Source organism: Maylandia zebra, linkage group LG23, assembly GCF_041146795.1.
Source record: "Maylandia zebra isolate NMK-2024a linkage group LG23, Mzebra_GT3a, whole genome shotgun sequence".
Lineage (NCBI taxonomy): Eukaryota > Metazoa > Chordata > Actinopteri > Cichliformes > Cichlidae > Maylandia > Maylandia zebra.
Window position 1 is genome coordinate 7,729,170 of NC_135188.1, and position 18,817 is coordinate 7,747,986.

General features: G+C 41.1%; 2 protein-coding genes across 4 annotated transcripts; both read left to right on the top strand.

Moving 5' to 3' along the window:
• The first annotated feature begins 444 nt into the window (after positions 1-444).
• On the top strand, positions 445-6,237 carry mysm1 (Myb-like, SWIRM and MPN domains 1). 2 transcript variants are annotated; one of them, XM_004557211.3, is made up of 20 exons: positions 445-580; positions 755-827; positions 903-973; positions 1,346-1,420; positions 1,513-1,597; positions 1,740-1,838; positions 2,038-2,560; positions 2,640-2,874; positions 2,955-3,085; positions 3,167-3,270; positions 3,363-3,440; positions 3,529-3,611; positions 3,703-3,757; positions 4,404-4,454; positions 4,548-4,622; positions 4,722-4,910; positions 5,014-5,146; positions 5,364-5,469; positions 5,600-5,657; positions 5,772-6,237. In XM_004557211.3, exons 1-20 carry the CDS (start codon positions 525-527, stop codon positions 6,066-6,068), a joined length of 2,577 nt encoding a protein of 858 aa, XP_004557268.2. In that variant the 5' UTR covers positions 445-524; the 3' UTR covers positions 6,069-6,237. The 2 variants fall into 2 exon arrangements, with proteins under 2 accessions (XP_004557268.2, XP_012776199.1); XM_012920745.2 differs by lacking the exon at positions 1,740-1,838.
• Positions 6,238-7,209: 972 nt separating this feature from the next.
• Positions 7,210-17,656, top strand: oma1 (OMA1 zinc metallopeptidase). 2 transcript variants are annotated; one of them, XM_004557204.2, is made up of 8 exons: positions 7,210-7,924; positions 9,642-9,870; positions 10,046-10,219; positions 10,325-10,432; positions 13,289-13,417; positions 13,562-13,636; positions 14,045-14,194; positions 16,168-17,656. In XM_004557204.2, exons 1-8 carry the CDS (start codon positions 7,587-7,589, stop codon positions 16,273-16,275), a joined length of 1,311 nt encoding a protein of 436 aa, XP_004557261.1. In that variant the 5' UTR covers positions 7,210-7,586; the 3' UTR covers positions 16,276-17,656. The 2 variants fall into 2 exon arrangements, with proteins under 2 accessions (XP_004557261.1, XP_004557262.1); XM_004557205.2 differs by having other exon boundaries at positions 7,215-7,408.
• Positions 17,657-18,817: the final 1,161 nt, after the last annotated feature.

Consider the following 18,817-nt stretch of genomic DNA (forward strand, 5'->3'; position numbering starts at 1 on the left):
ATTAGAAGTGTAATACAACTGAACATTAAAGTGCGCATCTTATGCTCATCATTATTTATTTACTTATTTATCTTGCGGTGGGCATCACAATGATTTGCGGTCTAAAATGAACCATTTTTACCTCTTCTCACTGCAGGGACAGCTTCCCTTTAAGGCTGACTTGCTGCCGCTATTAAACAGAAGGTTTAAGGGTGGGTAGTTGGGACTGTTGTGCTCATGATATCCTGTAATATGTCTCTGACATCATATAGATCCAAGAGAAAAATAAGAGCAATTAGAGAACTCTGAAGCCTGAACTTAAGGATAGCAACGTTTTTTGTTTTTGTTTTTAATAAGCGTCCAATATAAAAAAGCATAATAAACCCACTTTAAGGTGAATTTAAACCAGAAGGTGGCAGTAAAGCAACTTTAAACATATTAAACGACATCCAGCCACAGGGTGTCGCTGTGAGTCACACTGGCCTCTGTTCTCCTCCAGTGCGCGTTCTCTGTTTTCTCTCTGCTGTTTACGTTTATCGAGTAACATGGAGGACGAGGTGGATGTTGACATCGAAGGAGATGACTTTGATAACAATATTGGGTAATGACGCCTGTTTATTTGGATTAATTGATGGCTGTGCTGTTTGGTGGGCTTCTGTGCTGTGGTCTACGCGAGTTAGCGGTGACCCGGATGTTGGCGCAGGATAACAGCAGCTGGGATTAGCTCTGGAGGCATCTGCTCTGCTGATCACAGCTTCTTTCCTCGCTGTTTTAGGGAGATGGACGGAGGAGGTTTGGTGCAGGAGCAGTTCATGCAGCCTACAGGGAAGAGCAGCGCCTGGATACTGGTATGACTTCGTCAAGCTCCGTTGTTTTTCTGGCTGTGGGTGCTCGTGTTGACTCTCCGTCTCTCCTTTGTACAGCCCTGGGAGCTGGACAGCTCCATCAGCCCGGAGAACAGAGAGGTGATAGAGAGGATGCTGCTAGAGGAACAGTATCCTTTTACTGACCTTAAACGCACTGCATAGTGATGCATTGAGGTTAACTACAGGAATCACAGGACGTAGCTGGGAAAGCTTCGGATTACCTAATAACTGCCCCATGCTGTGGCTAATGTAAACATACGGACAGATGACAAATTAAAAGAAAAAAATGTAACGCTTGACCTTACAGTAAATGGAATTACAGTGGGGGAATATGTTATATTATTTTATGTTCACTTGTCCTGTTAGTGCAGGAGTAACCCAAAACATCTCAACCTAGTTTCAACCAGTAGCTGAAGCTCCTTATATTGTGTTGATTACATAGTTTAAATACTAATTTTGTTGCTGGTTATGAAATCAGTTGTCCTCAACTATAATCGAAGATATTACCTGACAGGTAAGGAGATTCCCGACCACATTTGGCACAGTGATCCTCACAAAAAAAACAAAGTGAAAAAGTGAGTAATTTCTTCCATCAGCCTTGATGATGAGCGCAGTACACTGATTCCTCATTTCCTTGCTATTCATGAACTTGTCTGTGTGTGGACAGGTCTCCGGCCAAGAACATAGCTTCGTCTGCTGGTTCATCCTCTCGATGGTCCCAACAGGAGAAAGAACTGTTTGAGGAAGGCCTGGTATGCTTACACTGCAAGTTAACTTTTGTGTCTGAAATGTAATTTCTGTTTGGGAAGGTCAGCTTTTAATGGATTTAATAATTGTTTTAAGTGAGTCAGATTGTGTGTATTGTCCAAGTTGCCGAGGTGTGTTGTTCTACAGGCTCGGTTTGGTCGAAGGTGGACTAAGATTGCTAAGCTTATGGAAAGCCGTACCGTTCTTCAGGTTAAGAGTTACGCCAGGCAGTATTTTAAACATAAGGTAAGACAGTCCACCTGGATTATACTAACAGCACAAGACAGGTTTCTGTTATGTAAGCTTAGTTGTAGTCATCTGCAGATATAAACCTGCAATTTAGTCGAACTACATACGCTCTATGCAACCAGAAGGAGTCCTTAGCAATGGTATGTTGGAAAATAAAAATCAAGAATAAACAAACTTTTGTGTACACATTTTTCAGGCAAAATCAGATCCTGGTCCTGCGGCTCCCTCTGTAGCTCCCATAATACACCTACAACCTCCTCAGCCCACCTCCAGTCAAGTGTCTACTCTTGCCAACGCTGTCCGCATAGAGAAGCTTTCTGACGATGAGGATGAGGATGTAGACATCACTGACGACTTGAGTGATGACGAAGAAGGCAATAAACCACAGGCAGTCCTCAGCAGTGATTTCTGTGGGCCTGAGGAGAAAACAGATTCTGGGAGTCAAAGCCCCACAGAAGAACATGTAAGTCTGAGTGGGGTAGAGAGCATCCATGAGACGAAGGAGAAACCGAGCCACACCTCTCTTTCTCCGCAAAGTCTTCAACCCTCATCTTTCCCTGGTTGCTCAGAAGATCCTGGAGTAACAGAGCGAGATGAGAAGGTCAACAAGACGGCATCGGTATTTCCACAAAGCTGTCAGACACCGCCTCACGCAGACTCAAAGCAGATGTTCTCAACAGGCATTGCTCAACTGGAAGAAGCTTACAGTGATGGAATGGGTACTTCACACTTACTTTGCTTTGTGTATTTACCTCACTGTCATAGGAAAAATTAATGACACACATTATGATGTCCTAGATTCTTCAGACAAGATTGAGAAGAATCTAAATGATAGACCATACAATGACCAGGAGGAGGAGGAGAATGAAGATGATGAAGAGGAGGAGCTGAAGGCCCCCGAACAAGAAATAGAGATGGACACAGAGACCATCACCGAGGATGAGAAGCAGGCTATCCCAGAGTTCTTTGAGGGGCGACCATCAAAAACCCCTGAAAGATATCTGAAGATTAGAAACTATATCCTGGATCAATGGTAAACTAAGTTTACATGTTCGATAACTTTGTTTACACAACTTTGCACAGAAAGTGGTTATTACTGTTTTTGTCCACTAGGCTGAAGAGCAAGCCCAAGTACCTAAACAAGACATCGGTCCGCCCTGGTCTAAAGAACTGTGGAGATGTCAACTGCATTGGGAGAATACACACCTATCTGGAACTCATTGGAGCAATCAACTTCAACTGCGGTAAGTCTATTTCTCTGAGTCTTCTGATTTATGAATTTTTATCTTCTTTTTGATGTTAAAGCTCTGACTTCCTTTTTGTAGAGCAAGCTGTGTACAATCGTCCAAAGGTGATGGACCGCTCCAAGCATAAGGAAGGCAAAGATGTACTGGAGGCCTATCAGCTCGCCCAGAGGCTGCAGAGCATGGTCGGTACCCATAAAGCAATAGACTCTGACACTGGAAGCATTTAAATTTTAAGCATGCCAGAACTTGACTTGTAACTTCTGACTGGTTGTAGCGAACCAGGAAGCGGCGTGTGCGGGACATTTGGGGGAACTGGTGTGATGCTAAAGACTTGGAGGGACAGACATATGAGGTATGGACACTGCACAACAACTTTTAATCAAATTACGATTTACATTCTTACTAATATGTTTACTGATTCTGTGTTTTTTCTTTATCAGCATCTAAGTGCAGAAGAATTAGCTCTGCGGAGAGAGGAGATGAAGAAGCAGCCTAAACCTTACAAGATGTCCAGATACCGAGGGTGAGCACAGTGGACTGATGCAAAATGTACCAAATTATAAGCACAAGGAGGTTTATGATGTGGATGTTTATAATCCCACTCTATCCACCAGCTCTTTTGACCCCTTCCAGCTGATTCCCTGCAGATATTTTGAAGAGGATATAAAGGTCAGTGATCATTCTTATCAAGATTTTTCACCGATACACTGACTAACCACACCACTTTAAAAAAAACAAACCGGAAAAATCATGGATGTGTCTCTAATTGGCGTGGCCTCTATTGATCAGGTTTGTTCTGTTGCATCTTCCAGATACAGAATGGATACTAGACTATTTGTTTCTTGAGAAATTCTTCAGGAGATTTTTCAGTGTAATTAGTCCAGCTGGGGTAGACTAATGAGGGAGAGCCATTTTCATGGGGATGGGGAATGCTTAATCTGCAGTTAATGGGTGGTACATGTCAAAATTACATCCACATGAATACCACCACAGGACTTCTAATGGTGCCTTTGCTCCAATTGAAAGCACACATCCCAGGTTAGGTGGGCAAAGCTAAATTCAGTGTGATGTCAGTGTGTCTGTTGTTGGCCCTGTGAGGGACTGGCAGACTCTCCAGGGTGCTCATTGCCCTATGTCAGCTGTAATATACTTCAGCCCAGCCTATGTTGGATAAGGAGTAGGTGACTGGATTATTAGATATACCTTATATCTAATAAGATTATATTTTCTTCATTTTTTGTTGCATAAACTAAGAGGATCCTTTCTCCAAAGTAGTCATCATTTATTCTAAGCTGTTCTTTACTGATCACCCTAGGAACCATTCCAGGTTATAGTCTGTGCTGAGACTCTTCTCATCATGGATATGGTATGTTATACACACAGTCACAAGCTGATTCGTTTTTTTCATATATGTACAACAGATTTTACCTATACTGACAGATAACTTTTCTGTAATCAGCATGCACATGTGTCAAGGGGGGAAGTCATTGGTCTGCTAGGTGGAACTTTTAATGAAGAAGCAAAAGTATTGAAGGTAGGTCAAGAAGTCTGAACCAATGTGACAAACAGGATAAAACTCTAATCACATTATATTCCGAAAACTATATTTTGTGATTAATAAATCTGTGTTTAGATCTGTGCAGCAGAGCCATGTAACAGTGTGAGCACAGGTCTGCAGTGTGAGATGGATCCAGTGTCTCAGACACAGGCCTGTGATGTGCTGTCATCCCTGGGATTCAGTGTAGTGGGCTGGTACCACTCGCATCCCTCCTTCCACCCTAACCCTTCATTGCGAGACATAAACACGCAGCACCAATTCCAGGTAAAACTGACTGAATGAAATAAGTTTGCACATGAGTTACTTGTGAACTTCTGGTTTTATTTTCACTTCTGGTATTATTATTTATTTATTTTTAATCTTTCAGAGTTATTTTTCACGTGGTGGAGCCCCGTTTATTGGGATGATAGTGAGCCCATATGACCCAGCTAATGCTTCCCCCCACTCCCAGACTACCTGCCTATTGGTAAAAGAGAACCAGGAGCCTTCAGGCCCCCAGAGTAAGTCTAACACACACACACACACACACACACACACACACACACACACACACACACACACACACACACACACACACACACACACACGACTCAAACTTCAAAACAGTTAAGATCAAGAGGCTTTGAAATCAAGCTGACAATGTAGGTCAGTGATTTTGTGTACGCAGTAACACACTTTATCCTCTGGCTCAGTCTCTCAGCCTCTGTTCCTCCCCAGAGCTGCCGTACAGATTCGACTTCCTGTCATCACAAGACATCCCCGACTGGGAGCAGACGATGAGGAGGGCTCAGTGGATCATCCACAAATATTCTCAAGCACCAGGGTGAGTGAGACACAAGACTGTATTGTGTAATCTTGAACTGGTGCCCTAAAGCTGATCCTAAATTTTATTGAAATTGTTTTGGGTGGTGTGTCTAAGCATTTTATTTTTCATTTTTGCCGTGGCTGGTCAGGAGTGTGCAGATGGACAGACTATTTCGGAGAGACTCCCATCTCACATGTTTGGAGAAGGTCAGTTCGACCATCAGTCCTCCCAGTTTGCAAATTTCAGTGACTCTATGGAGTGACTTTGAGCTGCTTTTACAGTTTTAATGTGTGCCTAACTACACGACCTTCATCATGTAGATGCTGGCATCACTGGCGAGATACTTGGAACCCCTCCCAGATGAGGTGGGAGACTCCTTTCTCACCCAGATCCAGGCCCTTTTCAAATCTGACTTTATTTCCAAGCAGCAGTTGCCTGATTCTGAAGAAGGAGAACCTTTAAATATCTCATCCAAGCTGGTGGACTCGGGCGAACTAACTTTTGATCAGCCGATCAGCCCAGAGGAAGAGAAGGACCAAGAAGAATCTGAGACTACTGGCAGCACCGTGTTGCATTTAGGCTCTGTATTGTCGACCGAACATGACTATTTACTGTGAATAACCATACAGCAGCATACTTAATAGTGAATGACACCTTTTGTGAATACATTGTGGCATTCATTACTGGGTGTGTGTGAGATAGTTTTTGTCAGTGAAGTTATCATGAACGTTTTTTCTCAGTTTAACAGATTTCTTTTTGACATCAAAATAAAAATCTATTTTTATATTTCAGGTCTTTTTATGAATGTTCAGTGCAACACATGAATATATATTTTAATGATTTATGTTTAAAGTTTTGTCATTTACTCCTCACTAAGGTTTACTGTCCAAGGGGACAGTACTATGTTTTTAGAACATGTGGTGGCCAAGACATTCAAAGGGGCTCTTGATAAATCAGATAATCAGACAGGCAGTAGTACGGTTAGGTTAACTGGTGATTCTAAACTAGTTGTATGTGTATGATGGACTGTCCAGGGTGTACACTGGCTCTCATGCTATGGCAGCTGGGATAGGATGTAGCCCCCACCTGTGACTCTAAGTTGGATTAGCAGAAGAAAATGGATGGATAGTTACACTAAAGTGTAAAAATACCCTTAAGTGAAAAACCCGCATTCCAGTTCCCATTTATGTTAAAATTAGGATCAAAATAAACTGAAAATACCAAAAGTGAAAGTGCTCATGATGCCAAAGTAATCCCATGAAGCAATCGAACATTGATTGATCATTGATCAATCAGTGGTTTATTTCACTTTAATGTTGAAGCCGGAGCTAATGTTAAAAATACTTTATATACACAACTGGTTAACATAATCAGCGGTTTTCACACACTTGTGTTCATGTCTGAAGTTTGACAGTTATTGAGATTGGTAGTTATGGCATTAATCTGGCACACAATTTGGGAACCTCTACAATAAAATAGGATAATTTATTAGTTGATGTGTGTTATTTTAACTGCAAAAAAAGTTAAATAGTAAAACATGAAAATAAATGTGCTTGAGTACAAAGTAGAATATTTGCCTCCAAACTATGGTGGATTAAAAGCAGTAGCCTGGGTATGATTTAAAAAAAAAAAAAAAAAAAAAGACACACACTTAACATGTAAATATATTCAGTTAACTTCCAGCTCTATAATATAACGCTTAGCTCGTTTATAATATAACTTTGAGCTGTGTGTGCGGAACGTTCGTAACGGGGCTGTTTCTAGGTGGAATCATTTGGGAGGAGCGCGCGTTCCAGAAACTACAGTTAACGCTAGTTTGTAATTTTAAAGCGCGTCCTTTTGGCTCACCGGGCATTAATGTGTTTCAGCTCAGCGTGTAATGGTGTTAAAAACCAACTTTTGGACTGGTGAAGGCATTTCAGAGTTCCGCGGCTCCCCCCAATAACCAAATTTACGTGTACGTAAATTTCACTTCTAGCGATGACATTGACAGCTGAGAGCAGCTCCCCAGGTGTCACTACCGGATTTATTTTGACCTTTAGGATGAGATAACCGCATTGCGTTGACTGTTTTTGGTCAGTCCTCGTATAAATTAAAAAAAATTGTATCATTAAAAAATCAAATTAAATTAAAACATGGCTCTACTTTGCGGAAGTCTTTTCAGGAGCTGTCACTTCAGTTTGCTTTCGTCGCATCTTATCGGGAACCTCCGGGTATGCACACGAGCTGTTTACCCTCAGAGCAGTTGGCGAAATACCATAAGCACATCTGTACGCTTGAGAGCTTCTTTGACTGGACGGACAACGAGTTATCAGATTTACTCCAAAGCCACTGCTCCTCTTCCCTGTGGTCCTGTCCTGACCCCATGTGGACACTACTTCCACACTTCTGCCCGCCTGAGGGCCCTGCCTGCTCCCCTCATTTGGATGATAATCAAACCTCTGCAAAAGATTATGGCTATAATACTGGGCAGGTAGGAAAAACATAGTGTTTGCAGGAAGGTCCACAAGCTTTTGGATAGACACAGTTTTTGTAGTTTGTGCTTTGAACACCACCACAGTGGATTGTAAAAAATTTAAGGGTTCAAATGCAGTCTTTGAGCTTTTATTTAAGGGGTTTCAGAAAAGAATTGCAATAAATATTTAGAAATTACAGGCATTTTTATACATGGCCCCCTCTTCTGAATAATAATTTTACACAGTATCAATTATTTTGTTATGTAGCTCCTTGTCCAATTTGGGGACAAGGAGGCAGGCCAATACACCACAGACTTTTTCATCACCAAGTAATCTCCAATGAACCTTACCCCACTAACTGCATGTCTTTAGACTGGGGTTAGGAGCTGGAGTACAGAGAGAAAGACCCAAGTCATATGGTGGATTCAAACCCAGGAGCTTCTTGCTGTAAGGCAGTTGGGCTAACCACTGTGCTACCATGCTGGCTGATTGTGATGCTCCTTGGCTGTAGTCTCCGATAAAAGGCTGGCAGAATATTGTGAATCCAATGAAGCTTGGATGAAAATCCTTCTTTGGCTGAGAGTATAGCCCTCTAGACCCCAGATGTGCTAGTTCTATCTGTGGCCACATCATCAGTAAACTCTAATTAGTAATTTTTTGGCAGCTATACCTGCCGTGCCATAACATTGCCTCCACGATGTTTGACAGATCTCTGTAACCAGTGGTCTACACCTTTTTGAAAATCTGCTGTATTTCCACTTTTGAATGCATCTTTTAATTTTACACTTTAATGTCGTCTACCTATTTTTGTGCTTCTGACAATAAGGAACTTGGATAAAATTGGCTGTAAACAGCTAATGGAAGACTTTTGTTAAACAACTTGAATTAAAGTTGAAAGTTTGCACTTCAAACATAACTTAATCTTTTAAATAATATTAAGTAAAGTGTGGTGGTGTACAGGGGCAAAATCACAACCAATGTGTCACCCCCCCTAAAAAGTATAGACTGAAGTGGTTAATCAGTATAAATACGACACTATAGTCTATAATGGTCTACAAATTCAAATAGATGTAACATTTTAAATTTGGAATGTAAATAAAAAGCAAGACTTTAATAAGGTGTGTCAATAGAAAAGCTCTTAATACAGATGATAAATTGAGCATCCTTTTTGCTTTAAGGCATAATATCATTTAACAACACTTAATGTTTAATTAAATAATGAACACGCTCCTAATTGTTTTATCAACTGTTTTAATTATTGGATTTAAATAAGAACAAATAAATTACTGTCTAAATTGTTTCCATGCTTTATGTTTTAATTAACTGGTACAAAGTAATCCATGAAACCGAGTGACTGTGATGGTATCATTTAGCAGACATAGCAGACATTATTTTGTCTCCCCCTCCCTGCCTCCAACAGAATAGAGAGCAGGCATTTTTTTTGGCCTTTGAGCAGTACTACAAAATTTACCTGCCGAATTTATGCACGTTTTGGCACTTTATTTGAGGTTAGGCTTCTCTGGAAAGAAAAGAGGTTATTGTTCTGCATTATTATCTTACATTATTATGGGAAACTTTGGTTGCTAATCTTTCATCAGGCTTTTTCTCCGAGCATTTTTTTTAAACATGCTTCAGATAATTAATTTAGTTCTAATTGTTGGAATAAGGTGTTAAATGTACTGCCTGAGCTACATAAGGATTTACAGCAGCACTAAAGCCCCTCTTTTTGTACAGGAGCATAAGGAAGTGGTGGGTGGCCTTACCAGACAAACGGCAGCAGCTGGTGCGCAAATATGCATGGCAGAAGCGCTGGCAAATAGCAGGGGGTGCAGGTGTTGCTATTATGATTGTAGCCATCTTCCTCCTAACGCACCTTGACGAGTCCCCCCTGACAGGACGGACCCGCCTTCTTGTGTTCAGTAAAGAGAACTACATGGAGATGGCAGCTCTGACTTCAGATGCGGTGAGAGACGTTGTGTTGCATGTGACATTGTGAGAAAATCACAAATATCCATTCCACAAACATTTCTAAGAAGATTTATTGAGTCAACAAGTAAGAAGGTGAATAGTTAAATGGAAAAAATGTCATTTTTAATGAAATTCTTCCTTAAATATTTGTTGTCATCTCTGTGTTTCAGTACATGGAGGAGTATGCAGAGCTGCTTGTTCCAGTCACTGACCCTCGTCACCAGGTGGTGAAGTGGGTGGTGCAGCACCTGGCACAAAGGAACAAGGACATCCCTGAAGTGAATGACATCAGCTGGACTGTCCATGTGGTGCAAAGTCCCAGCGTTAATGCCTTTGTACTACCGGTAAGTAAAGACAAGCTGAACACTAAAAATTTTACTATTATAAGGTGCAATCTAGTGTTTACACACCTACAAAGATTAAAAAGTTATTTCCCATTCTTTGAGTAGAATGGAAATGTCTTCATGTTTACTGGAATGCTGGAAGCCATTGCAGATGTTCACCAGCTCACTATTATACTGGGACACGAGATGGCTCATGCCTTACTGGGACACGCTGTAAGTACATAACCCTCCACGGACTGTTTGCTGTTATAGCATAGTTTGTACTCCACATCATAAATTTACCTTAAGACTTGACCTTGAGAGTGAATAGGTTTATTTTTTACAATTAATACAGGGTTTCTCTGGATCATTAAAAAGTCTTAAACTCTGAAATTGAATTCAAGAAAAATAAGACCTTAAAATATTTCATATTTCCCCAATATCTGCTGAAGGTATTAACTTTGGAAATGGTTTGTTTAAGCCTGGTATGTGTGGGAAAGAATATAATGTGAAGTACTGGGTTGTATGGATTGTTGAATTGTTGAAAATGGCTTGTGTATAAAAGCCTAAAAATAGTGCATAATTTTGACATTATTGGATCTTAATTCTTATTTCTTGAAGTCCTAAATGGACCTTAAAAAGCATTTATTTTGATTGTTAAAATGGTGTTGGAACTAGAGCAGGGCGATATGGCCAAAAATATTTATCACGATATATATTTGAAAATTTGCGATAACGATATAACTGACGATATAATTGATGCGAGACAAAATACAACTCCACAACATTACTAACGCAAAAAGACAACCTTCCATTTATTTTCACTTAAACAAGAAGCTGGTTTTTATGTACATTAAAGCTTTATAAAAATGTAACAGTGCAAATGCAAATTCCTAGCTGAAAGTTTAACCAAAAGGCATTTCCAGTAGAAATGGGCTGACATATCCTGAGCATAACCATGTATAATATCCACTGAAGTTAAAAAGAGGTGCTTTGCAACATTAAACTGCAGTGTGCAGTACGTATTTTTCGGACCATAAGGTGCACAGGATTATAAGGCACATTAAGCGAAACAAAGCAGTCAGATAAATCAAACTTTATTAAACTCATTCTTCTTGCTTCCTCCACTTCTGTACCATTGATTCATTAATGTTGAATTCTCTGGCAGCTGCTCTGTTCCCATGTTGTTGCAGTATATTAATGACTGACCTCGTATTGTGGATGGATTATCTCAGTTGTTCTTCTGACTGAAGTTTGGTCCGTTTACAGCATCCTGCCATGCGATTGCATTTGTCTCTAACTATCAGAAACCTTAACGTTAACCTTTTTAAGTGGAAAAGTGTTAGTGTTCGTCCTCCAGCTTCACTGTTTATATTATGCTAACATAGCTGTGTTGCTAGCGATCACGTAGCACATCATTAAATACCAGCTAGCCCAACTTCAGTAACCCTATAAACGTCACTGCTGTTTAGTTTCCTGTCTTCATTTATGTTGGAAGTGATAGCAGAGCTGTACGTTTGATTTTTTTCAGAAATCTCTCAGTCTCTCAGTCAGAACATGCTAGCGAAACTAGCGAGCTAACTTCCGCTAGCTTCCTGCTAACTTCTAACTCCGTTAAATGTAATAAATTTTGTTTTCATGGATGCCTGGAAGTTAAACTTCATAGTTACACCTGGTAAAGCAGCAATGCTGATCGTTTTATTAAAGATGAAAGAATTTAGACAGTTTTTAATTCTCAGTGATGCTGCAGTGTTCGTTTGACCTGAAGATTATGGAGTTTAGGACCCAGATTACTCCCAGATTTAAGAGCATCTTAGTCCGACAATAACGACGGCCGCTTGCATGTTCTGCAAAAAAATGTGCTTTGTCATGTATCTGACGGACAAACACCAAACCAGTTCCACATCACTGAAGTTGCACCATTTTTACAAACCAATTCTGGTTCATTTGTTTCACTCAACAATCGGCCATGTGCTATGAAAACAAAGCCACTGCGCATGCGCGTTTTACTCATATTCTATCGCGATATTTCATTTTCCTATCGTTGCATAACATTATACCGGTATTACCGTGAACGGTATAATATGGCCCAGCCCTAGTTGGAACTATTTATTATAAGTGGAGTTATACAATAGGCAAAGAATTACGCCTGCCACTGGTATTATTAACAGAAACAAATTCCTTGATTGTATGTTTTCTCTCATGCATTGAGTGCACACTCTTCCGTAACAGACAAGCACTCAGTTGAATGCAGCAAACCTCACACCTGTTTAGCTTCTGAGGCTGAAGTGCTGCAGTGCACAAAGACCTGTGCAGTATGCTGACATCTAATAGGCTTAGCTGATCAGCAGCAGATGTTGCAGTGAATGAGTCACTGAAAACACTTAAAGTGCAAATATTGCTCAAGAACAAACTTTAGTCATTTATTAGCCCTTGGCACAGTCTTGGAGGTTCCACACAGCACTGTAAAATATGCATGTGGACCCCCTACAGGTGCAGAATATACTGCATTATACACTGAGATCTCCTGACTATTCATCACTTCTGCGCTGTCTCGGAAGTATCATATCAGCTGAAGTGGCATCTGTTGCAGTCTTGTTGCATCAGCCGTTGATAAAAGACTCGGTGACAATCACATCCAAACAGTCACTAATCCTGCCGGTGCTGTGATGACCAAAGTGACCTCAGGCACTGCTGTGCTTTATTAATTCTCCGCAGATGGCTGTCTTTTTCTCTCTCTCCAGCTTTAAAGCCCATTCTTCTTGTTCTAAAAAAGTGTCTAATGAAGTTGTGGGTATTTCAAGACTTCGTCCTCAGAGGAAATGCTTGAAGGAGATTTTAATTAGATGAAGGGAATGAGCATCGATGGGCTTGGTATTACCCAGTAGGTGTGCTCTATTGGATTGGCTGTTAAAACCTCTAAATCTGTTACAGCGTAAATGTTCCACTAAAATAGATGGGAACAATCAATATGTTTCAGCAGCCTCAATCACCTCCCCAAAACTTTTTACCTCTATTTTTCTGTTCTTATATTTTTCTCTTTTATCCTCCTTCCTTCCTTTTCTTTTCCTTCCCTCACTGCCTCCACAGGCAGAACAGGCCAGTATGTCGCATGTCCTGGAGCTCCTGTCTGTTGTTCTCCTGATAGCCATCTGGGCCATGTGTCCTCACGACAGCCTGTCAATGCTGGGACACTGGGTACAGGGCAAGCTTAGAGAGGTGAGGAATTAATATTCATTATCTGAAAATGTATATGAAGTATTAAAGTTACAGCAGTTTAAAAAAATGACTGGAAGATAAAAATGTACAATAATCTTGTAGTTTTTACACACCTACACAGAAATCTGCTTTTTTCTTTTCTAGCTGCTGTTTCAACGCCCTTTCAGTCGGAAACTGGAGGCTGAGGCAGATCAAGTCGGATTGCAATTGGCTGCTAAGGTATCACTGTCACCAATTTGGTCACCATTTATCTGGCTCAAGCGGTGCCTTCTTTTGTGTTTTCACCTGTGTTTTTTCGTTGGTTGCATTCACTCCGATGATATTTTTAGGGTTAAAAACATGCAACCAGGCTAATGACTCGAGGAAAAGTGTTAAATCCAGCTTTTTGGAGCTTGAGATTGAAAGAAAAATTCAGGAATAATTTTAAAATGTTTTTACTTTTTATAAGCTGTTCTTTATTTTAACCTCATTCAGTTTCCTCTAATGTTCCCCAATCATACAATCTGTCCACGGGACACTAGGGGGCACTGTTGTCAAAGGAAACTAAAGTGAAGATTTTTATCTCAGAACAAAACAGTGGGATGCCACTTCTTGTGTGTGTTTCTGAGGTGTGTGTATTATTTACAGGCATGTGCCGATGTGCGAGCAGGACCTGTATTCTGGCAGCAGATGGAACTCAGAGACCAACTATCAGGAGAGCCCACCTTGCCTGAATGGCTGTCCACACACCCATCGCACAGGAACAGAGTCGCTCAGCTGGACCGTCTCATACCAGAGGTATAGACACACGCAGTATTTTTTCCTTAGATTGTTTCCCCCTAAACTGTTGTGTCGGTTCTTAGTCATATGTTTGTCCCAACTTTGAAGTGAAGAAATCTGTGAGGCCTGTGTGGGGACACAGCCCTACTCCTTTCTGTTTTTCAGGAGAAACAGTGTAGCTTTAGGAGCTGTTGGAAAGATTCTTAATGGAACTAATGAAGCGTCTGGAGAGATATAAATCCACCTGCAGACATGGAGAGGAGGGCAGAAAGGAAGGAGAAACGTGGGGTTTTAGGAAGACAGCAAAAACATTTTGCTGTGCCAGGGCCTGGATGTCTGCTTAGCTGAATGTCTTGAAGGATTTGAGTTGAGTGCCTGAAAGAAAACAGCCCCACATTAGCAGCTCAGTGTTGGCAGTGTGACCAGCCAATCAATGGTATCTTAAGTCTATAAGGAAATCAACAACCAGTTAAGACAGCAGTTTCAGTTGTGAGGACTGTCAGCATCCACAGTCCTCACAACTTTTTCTGTGCGTGTAAGTGTTAGCAGAAAGGTGGATTAATAATCTATGTATTAGACAGCAGTGAGGTTAACCTTGACTGTTATTTGGACTGTTGGAGCACTGTCAGATGCTCCAAGCACAAAGACGAACAGATGGGTAAACCACTAATTGTCCATCAGGTGCCTATGTCGTTGAATATGTGCATGTTCTGTGTATGTGCTCGTGCACCCGGTCTTATCCCTGTGAGGTAGATTGACCTCTAGCAGCAGTTGTTGTCGAGACCAGGCTGTAGCCACAGGCAGTGAAGTGATGAAGACTGTTGTTTGGGGATTAATTGCCCTGCTTTGTGTGTGTGGTGCTGAGAAGACTCGGTTTCTGGTACCTCCAATGCTTAACTGTTCGATCCAGCATAGCAGCATGTATGAGTCAGTTAACAGCCGAGCTCAGTCTGGTGAAAGCGATGCATAATGTGATGTTTTTAACCTTGCAAAGGGTGACAGCCTCAAGCTACCTAACCCGACTCTTGTGGGGGCACTCCACCTCCACGAGCGCGCTCATCATCCTTAAGCACAGCACATCAAGTCCACCGGTAACATGAGAGGGAGAGCCTGTTGAGTGGGAAGTACACGTATGTGCTCAGTCTTGTAGGTGGTGCTAAGTGAGAGATTAATGACTTGGGATGTGCGTAGGTGTGTGAGACAGACGGAGAGAATATATTTATCGGCCGGGGTGTGATTGAAGTTTCCATTAGCTCCGTCACATACTGGAATATTTTTAACCATAACCATTTTAGCCAAGCTAGTTACATGGCTCTTTCATGCTAATGTTGGCCTACAATAGCTGCTTCCATGTCTTTTACTCAGAGACACTTTATAATTTTCTGTTTCTCTATAAAACCATAGAATGTATATAAAAGATGGACGTGGCTTCCAAGTCAGTGCAGAAGTGCATCAAAACTGCATTCTTTCAAATGGCCAGTAGTGGGCAGTACATCTGTTTGTGAAAAGAAGTCTATGAGGAAACGATGCTACTCCTCAGTAAACACTTTCCTCATGAGTTTTTGCTCTTAATTGCTAGTTTTAAGACTGATTTAGCATAGCACGAGGTTCGTTCAGTTAATTAAGATCCCATTAAGAGTAAAGTAGACATTAAAACAGGTATGCTTTAGGGCATAATTTAAAAGTCGCTCAAGTCAGATCCTCCACTTGTCAGATTTAGAAAAACTAAGACAAAACTTAAGTCCAAAGGAGGCTTTAAAAATGTGACTCTGCTGTAGCGTTTGAGCTTTTGACAAGCAGGAGGGCACATGACTGTTTGAAAGGTGTCAGATGGTAACTATAAATGTGACTTTGCATGAATTACGTTTAATGTGCCTGCACGTAAGCTAGCATTTTAGTTTGTACATAGAGTTTTCACCAGCCCTGGTTAATCTTGTTTTGTTTTGCTTAAAGTGTTTGTGTGTCTGTCCTTTTGCTTTATATCTGTTCAGGCTCTGGAGCTGAGGGAAAGATGCGTCTGTCCTGCTCTGCCTGCTACTGATCCTCGTGATGTTTTCTCCAAGAGCGTCCGTGTGTTGCTGAAAAACACCAGGGAGTGAAGGGCCAGAGAGGGGAGACAAACCTGTGTTGACCCACAGCCCCACCTCAGTCCCCACAAGACTGCCTGCAGCATTCATTGCCCAAACTGCACTTCCTTCTTCCCCAGATGCAGATCATTTAAGCAAAGGCCCGGTCCCAGCTGCAATTCCAGAGAGAGTTATGGCAGCCTGTGCCACTGCTACTGCTGCAGAGGAGGGATCCCAGCACGTATTGCAGAGCACCAGCTGACAGGGGTGTTAAATCATCACCAACTTCCTTGAATAAACTTGACTGACTATAGTGGAGTATGAACTGCAGCTAGCAACTTTTCTCTTATTGTCTATTAAATTGAAAAAAAAAATGCACCTGAGTGCGTAGGTGCTAAAAGGGTTAAATTCTCACCCACCATTGCAGAGACTGCAGATACCACCACAATCGAGGGTGGAGCTGGCGGTTGTTTTACAAAGGAAGTGACTGCGGGTCATTATATAAATCAGTAGAAAATTGAGGTAAAAGGCTGACGAAGATAAATCAAGAATTTTATCCATGCCTAATGACTACAAAGATACCACATTAATTAGATAACCTTGAATAGGAAAATACTGAATTAATTAGCTTCCATACATTGCCAGATTAATATGTGCATTATTCATTGACACACGGCAACAGACGAGAGTAAGCACTTACGTGTGCTTGTTGGAGGCAGCGTCCATGGCATCCAGAGGACATCTACATTCTCATTATGACTACTGCATTCTCATGCCACACGCACAGCACTTTATCTGTTTTCTAGCCCGGGGGACTTAATGGTGTAAATTTATGCTGGGTTGTTTGCGGGTTTTAAAACACAGCGCACTGCACGGGAATGCCAATATCAGCCGTCAAGCTTTGAGAAATCTTTCATGGGATTTTCTAAAATCTTATTTAACAAGGCAAGTTGACTGAGAAAACATTCATATTTACAACAACAGCCTGCGGGAGAAGACATACTGTGAAGAGGGGAGGGCAGTTATGGTTCAAATCTTGGTAATGTTTTATGTGTGTGTGTGTGTGCGCGCGGAGACGAAATGGTACACTTGGTTACACTGTGAAATCAAAAATGATACTACTATGTTTTTTTTGGGTGGGGAGGTAAATTATTTCATTTGTGTCATGCTTTTTAGGCACCGAACCTGAACTAGCCTCCAAAAACAACAGTTGGGAGTCTTACACCTGCTGTGGAGGCTTTCTCTTACAGGGTAAAACACAGGGTAGGTCTATATTAGGGTTGGTTTCTCCTTTAGAGTAAGTGGTCAGTCCATAACAAGCCAATGAAAAGCACATATTGGTTTTTTCACATTCATAACTCAGCGGATATGTATTCTGTTTGCAGGTGACTAGCGAATAAAATTCAAACTTGGATATCTCTTCTTTTTTTCTCCTTTATTCTAAAATCTATAAATTGACATCGATCAAAGGGGCGCATACAGCTAAACAAACAGAAATGTAATATGGATGTGCGTAAAATTATCTGCCTGTGTGACATTACGTAAGGGAACATCAAACGCCTCGCATCGTCACACCAACCAATTAGATTCTGGGGTGAAAGATGAGTTTCTTTTGAAGTGTGCGTGTGGCGGCAGCGGTTTACTTATTGATGCTTGGCTCCTGGGGAATATCCTTGCTGTCTGTTCACAGCTGATCAGAGAGATGTAAAGTTTTGAAATCTCATTGACCACATTATGCAAAGCCAGTTGTAATCAAATGGAAGCTACTAGGATATCCATCAGTCAGCCTCATCCCAGCTCTTTTGTAATGTCTGCCAACTGCTACAAGTTGTAGCTTCTTGAATACGAGATCAATTTTGTGTAAATTATGTGTATTAAACAGCTTTGGAGTATGGGCCTTTTCACTATCTGCTGCTGAACACAAGTTGTCTCTTTTGGCAATTTTGACCTTTTTATGGACTTTTGAATACACAGGTCCCATTCATTATAATGTAGATAATCTATTTCAGGGTCATATTGTTGCATGCACACTGTGGCAGCTGGATGCAGCTTCCTCCCCACTCGCAGAGAAATTGGAACATGAGCAAGCAACAGATGACACACTCACACCCAGAGGTAATTGTAATGAGCGTGATACAATACACACACTGCGCTGAGTAATTGTAGCCTACTGCTGGAGTCTAAACAATACTTTGACAGAGGGCTTAATCAAGGGAAACAAAGAGACAGCAGTCAGATGGATTGAAAGGACAGAAATAGAAAACAAACTGGAACCATGGGGATTGACAGGAGAAAAGAAAAGATTTCATTTCAAGTGTGTGAAAGAGAGAATCTTTTGGGGTGATTTACATGCAAATCAGATGTTTAATTTTTAACATGCAGCACGAATCCTGCATGGGAAAGTCCTGTTCGATGTGGTTTCTCTGTTCGCATGCGCAGCCTTGAGCAGATAAGATCTTTTCCACAAACTAAGTTCAAAATCAAATGTCTACTTTATGTCTGTAAATTCACCTTAAGTCTCACATTGTTTTGAGTTTGTATAGTCTTCCACCCACTAGAGACATCAGACAGCTTC

Coding starts and splice junctions, on each gene's coding strand:
- mysm1 (XM_004557211.3), top strand. CDS start 525: ATGGAGGACGAGGTGGATGTTGACATCGAAGGAGATGACTTTGATAAC. Junction 3,441..3,528: donor TGGAGGGACAGACATATGAG/GTATGGACACTG, acceptor TTTCTTTATCAG/CATCTAAGTGCAGAAGAATT. Junction 5,470..5,599: donor AAATATTCTCAAGCACCAGG/GTGAGTGAGACA, acceptor GTGGCTGGTCAG/GAGTGTGCAGATGGACAGAC.
- oma1 (XM_004557204.2), top strand. CDS start 7,587: ATGGCTCTACTTTGCGGAAGTCTTTTCAGGAGCTGTCACTTCAGTTTG. Junction 9,871..10,045: donor CAGCTCTGACTTCAGATGCG/GTGAGAGACGTT, acceptor TCTGTGTTTCAG/TACATGGAGGAGTATGCAGA. Junction 13,418..13,561: donor TACAGGGCAAGCTTAGAGAG/GTGAGGAATTAA, acceptor TTTCTTTTCTAG/CTGCTGTTTCAACGCCCTTT.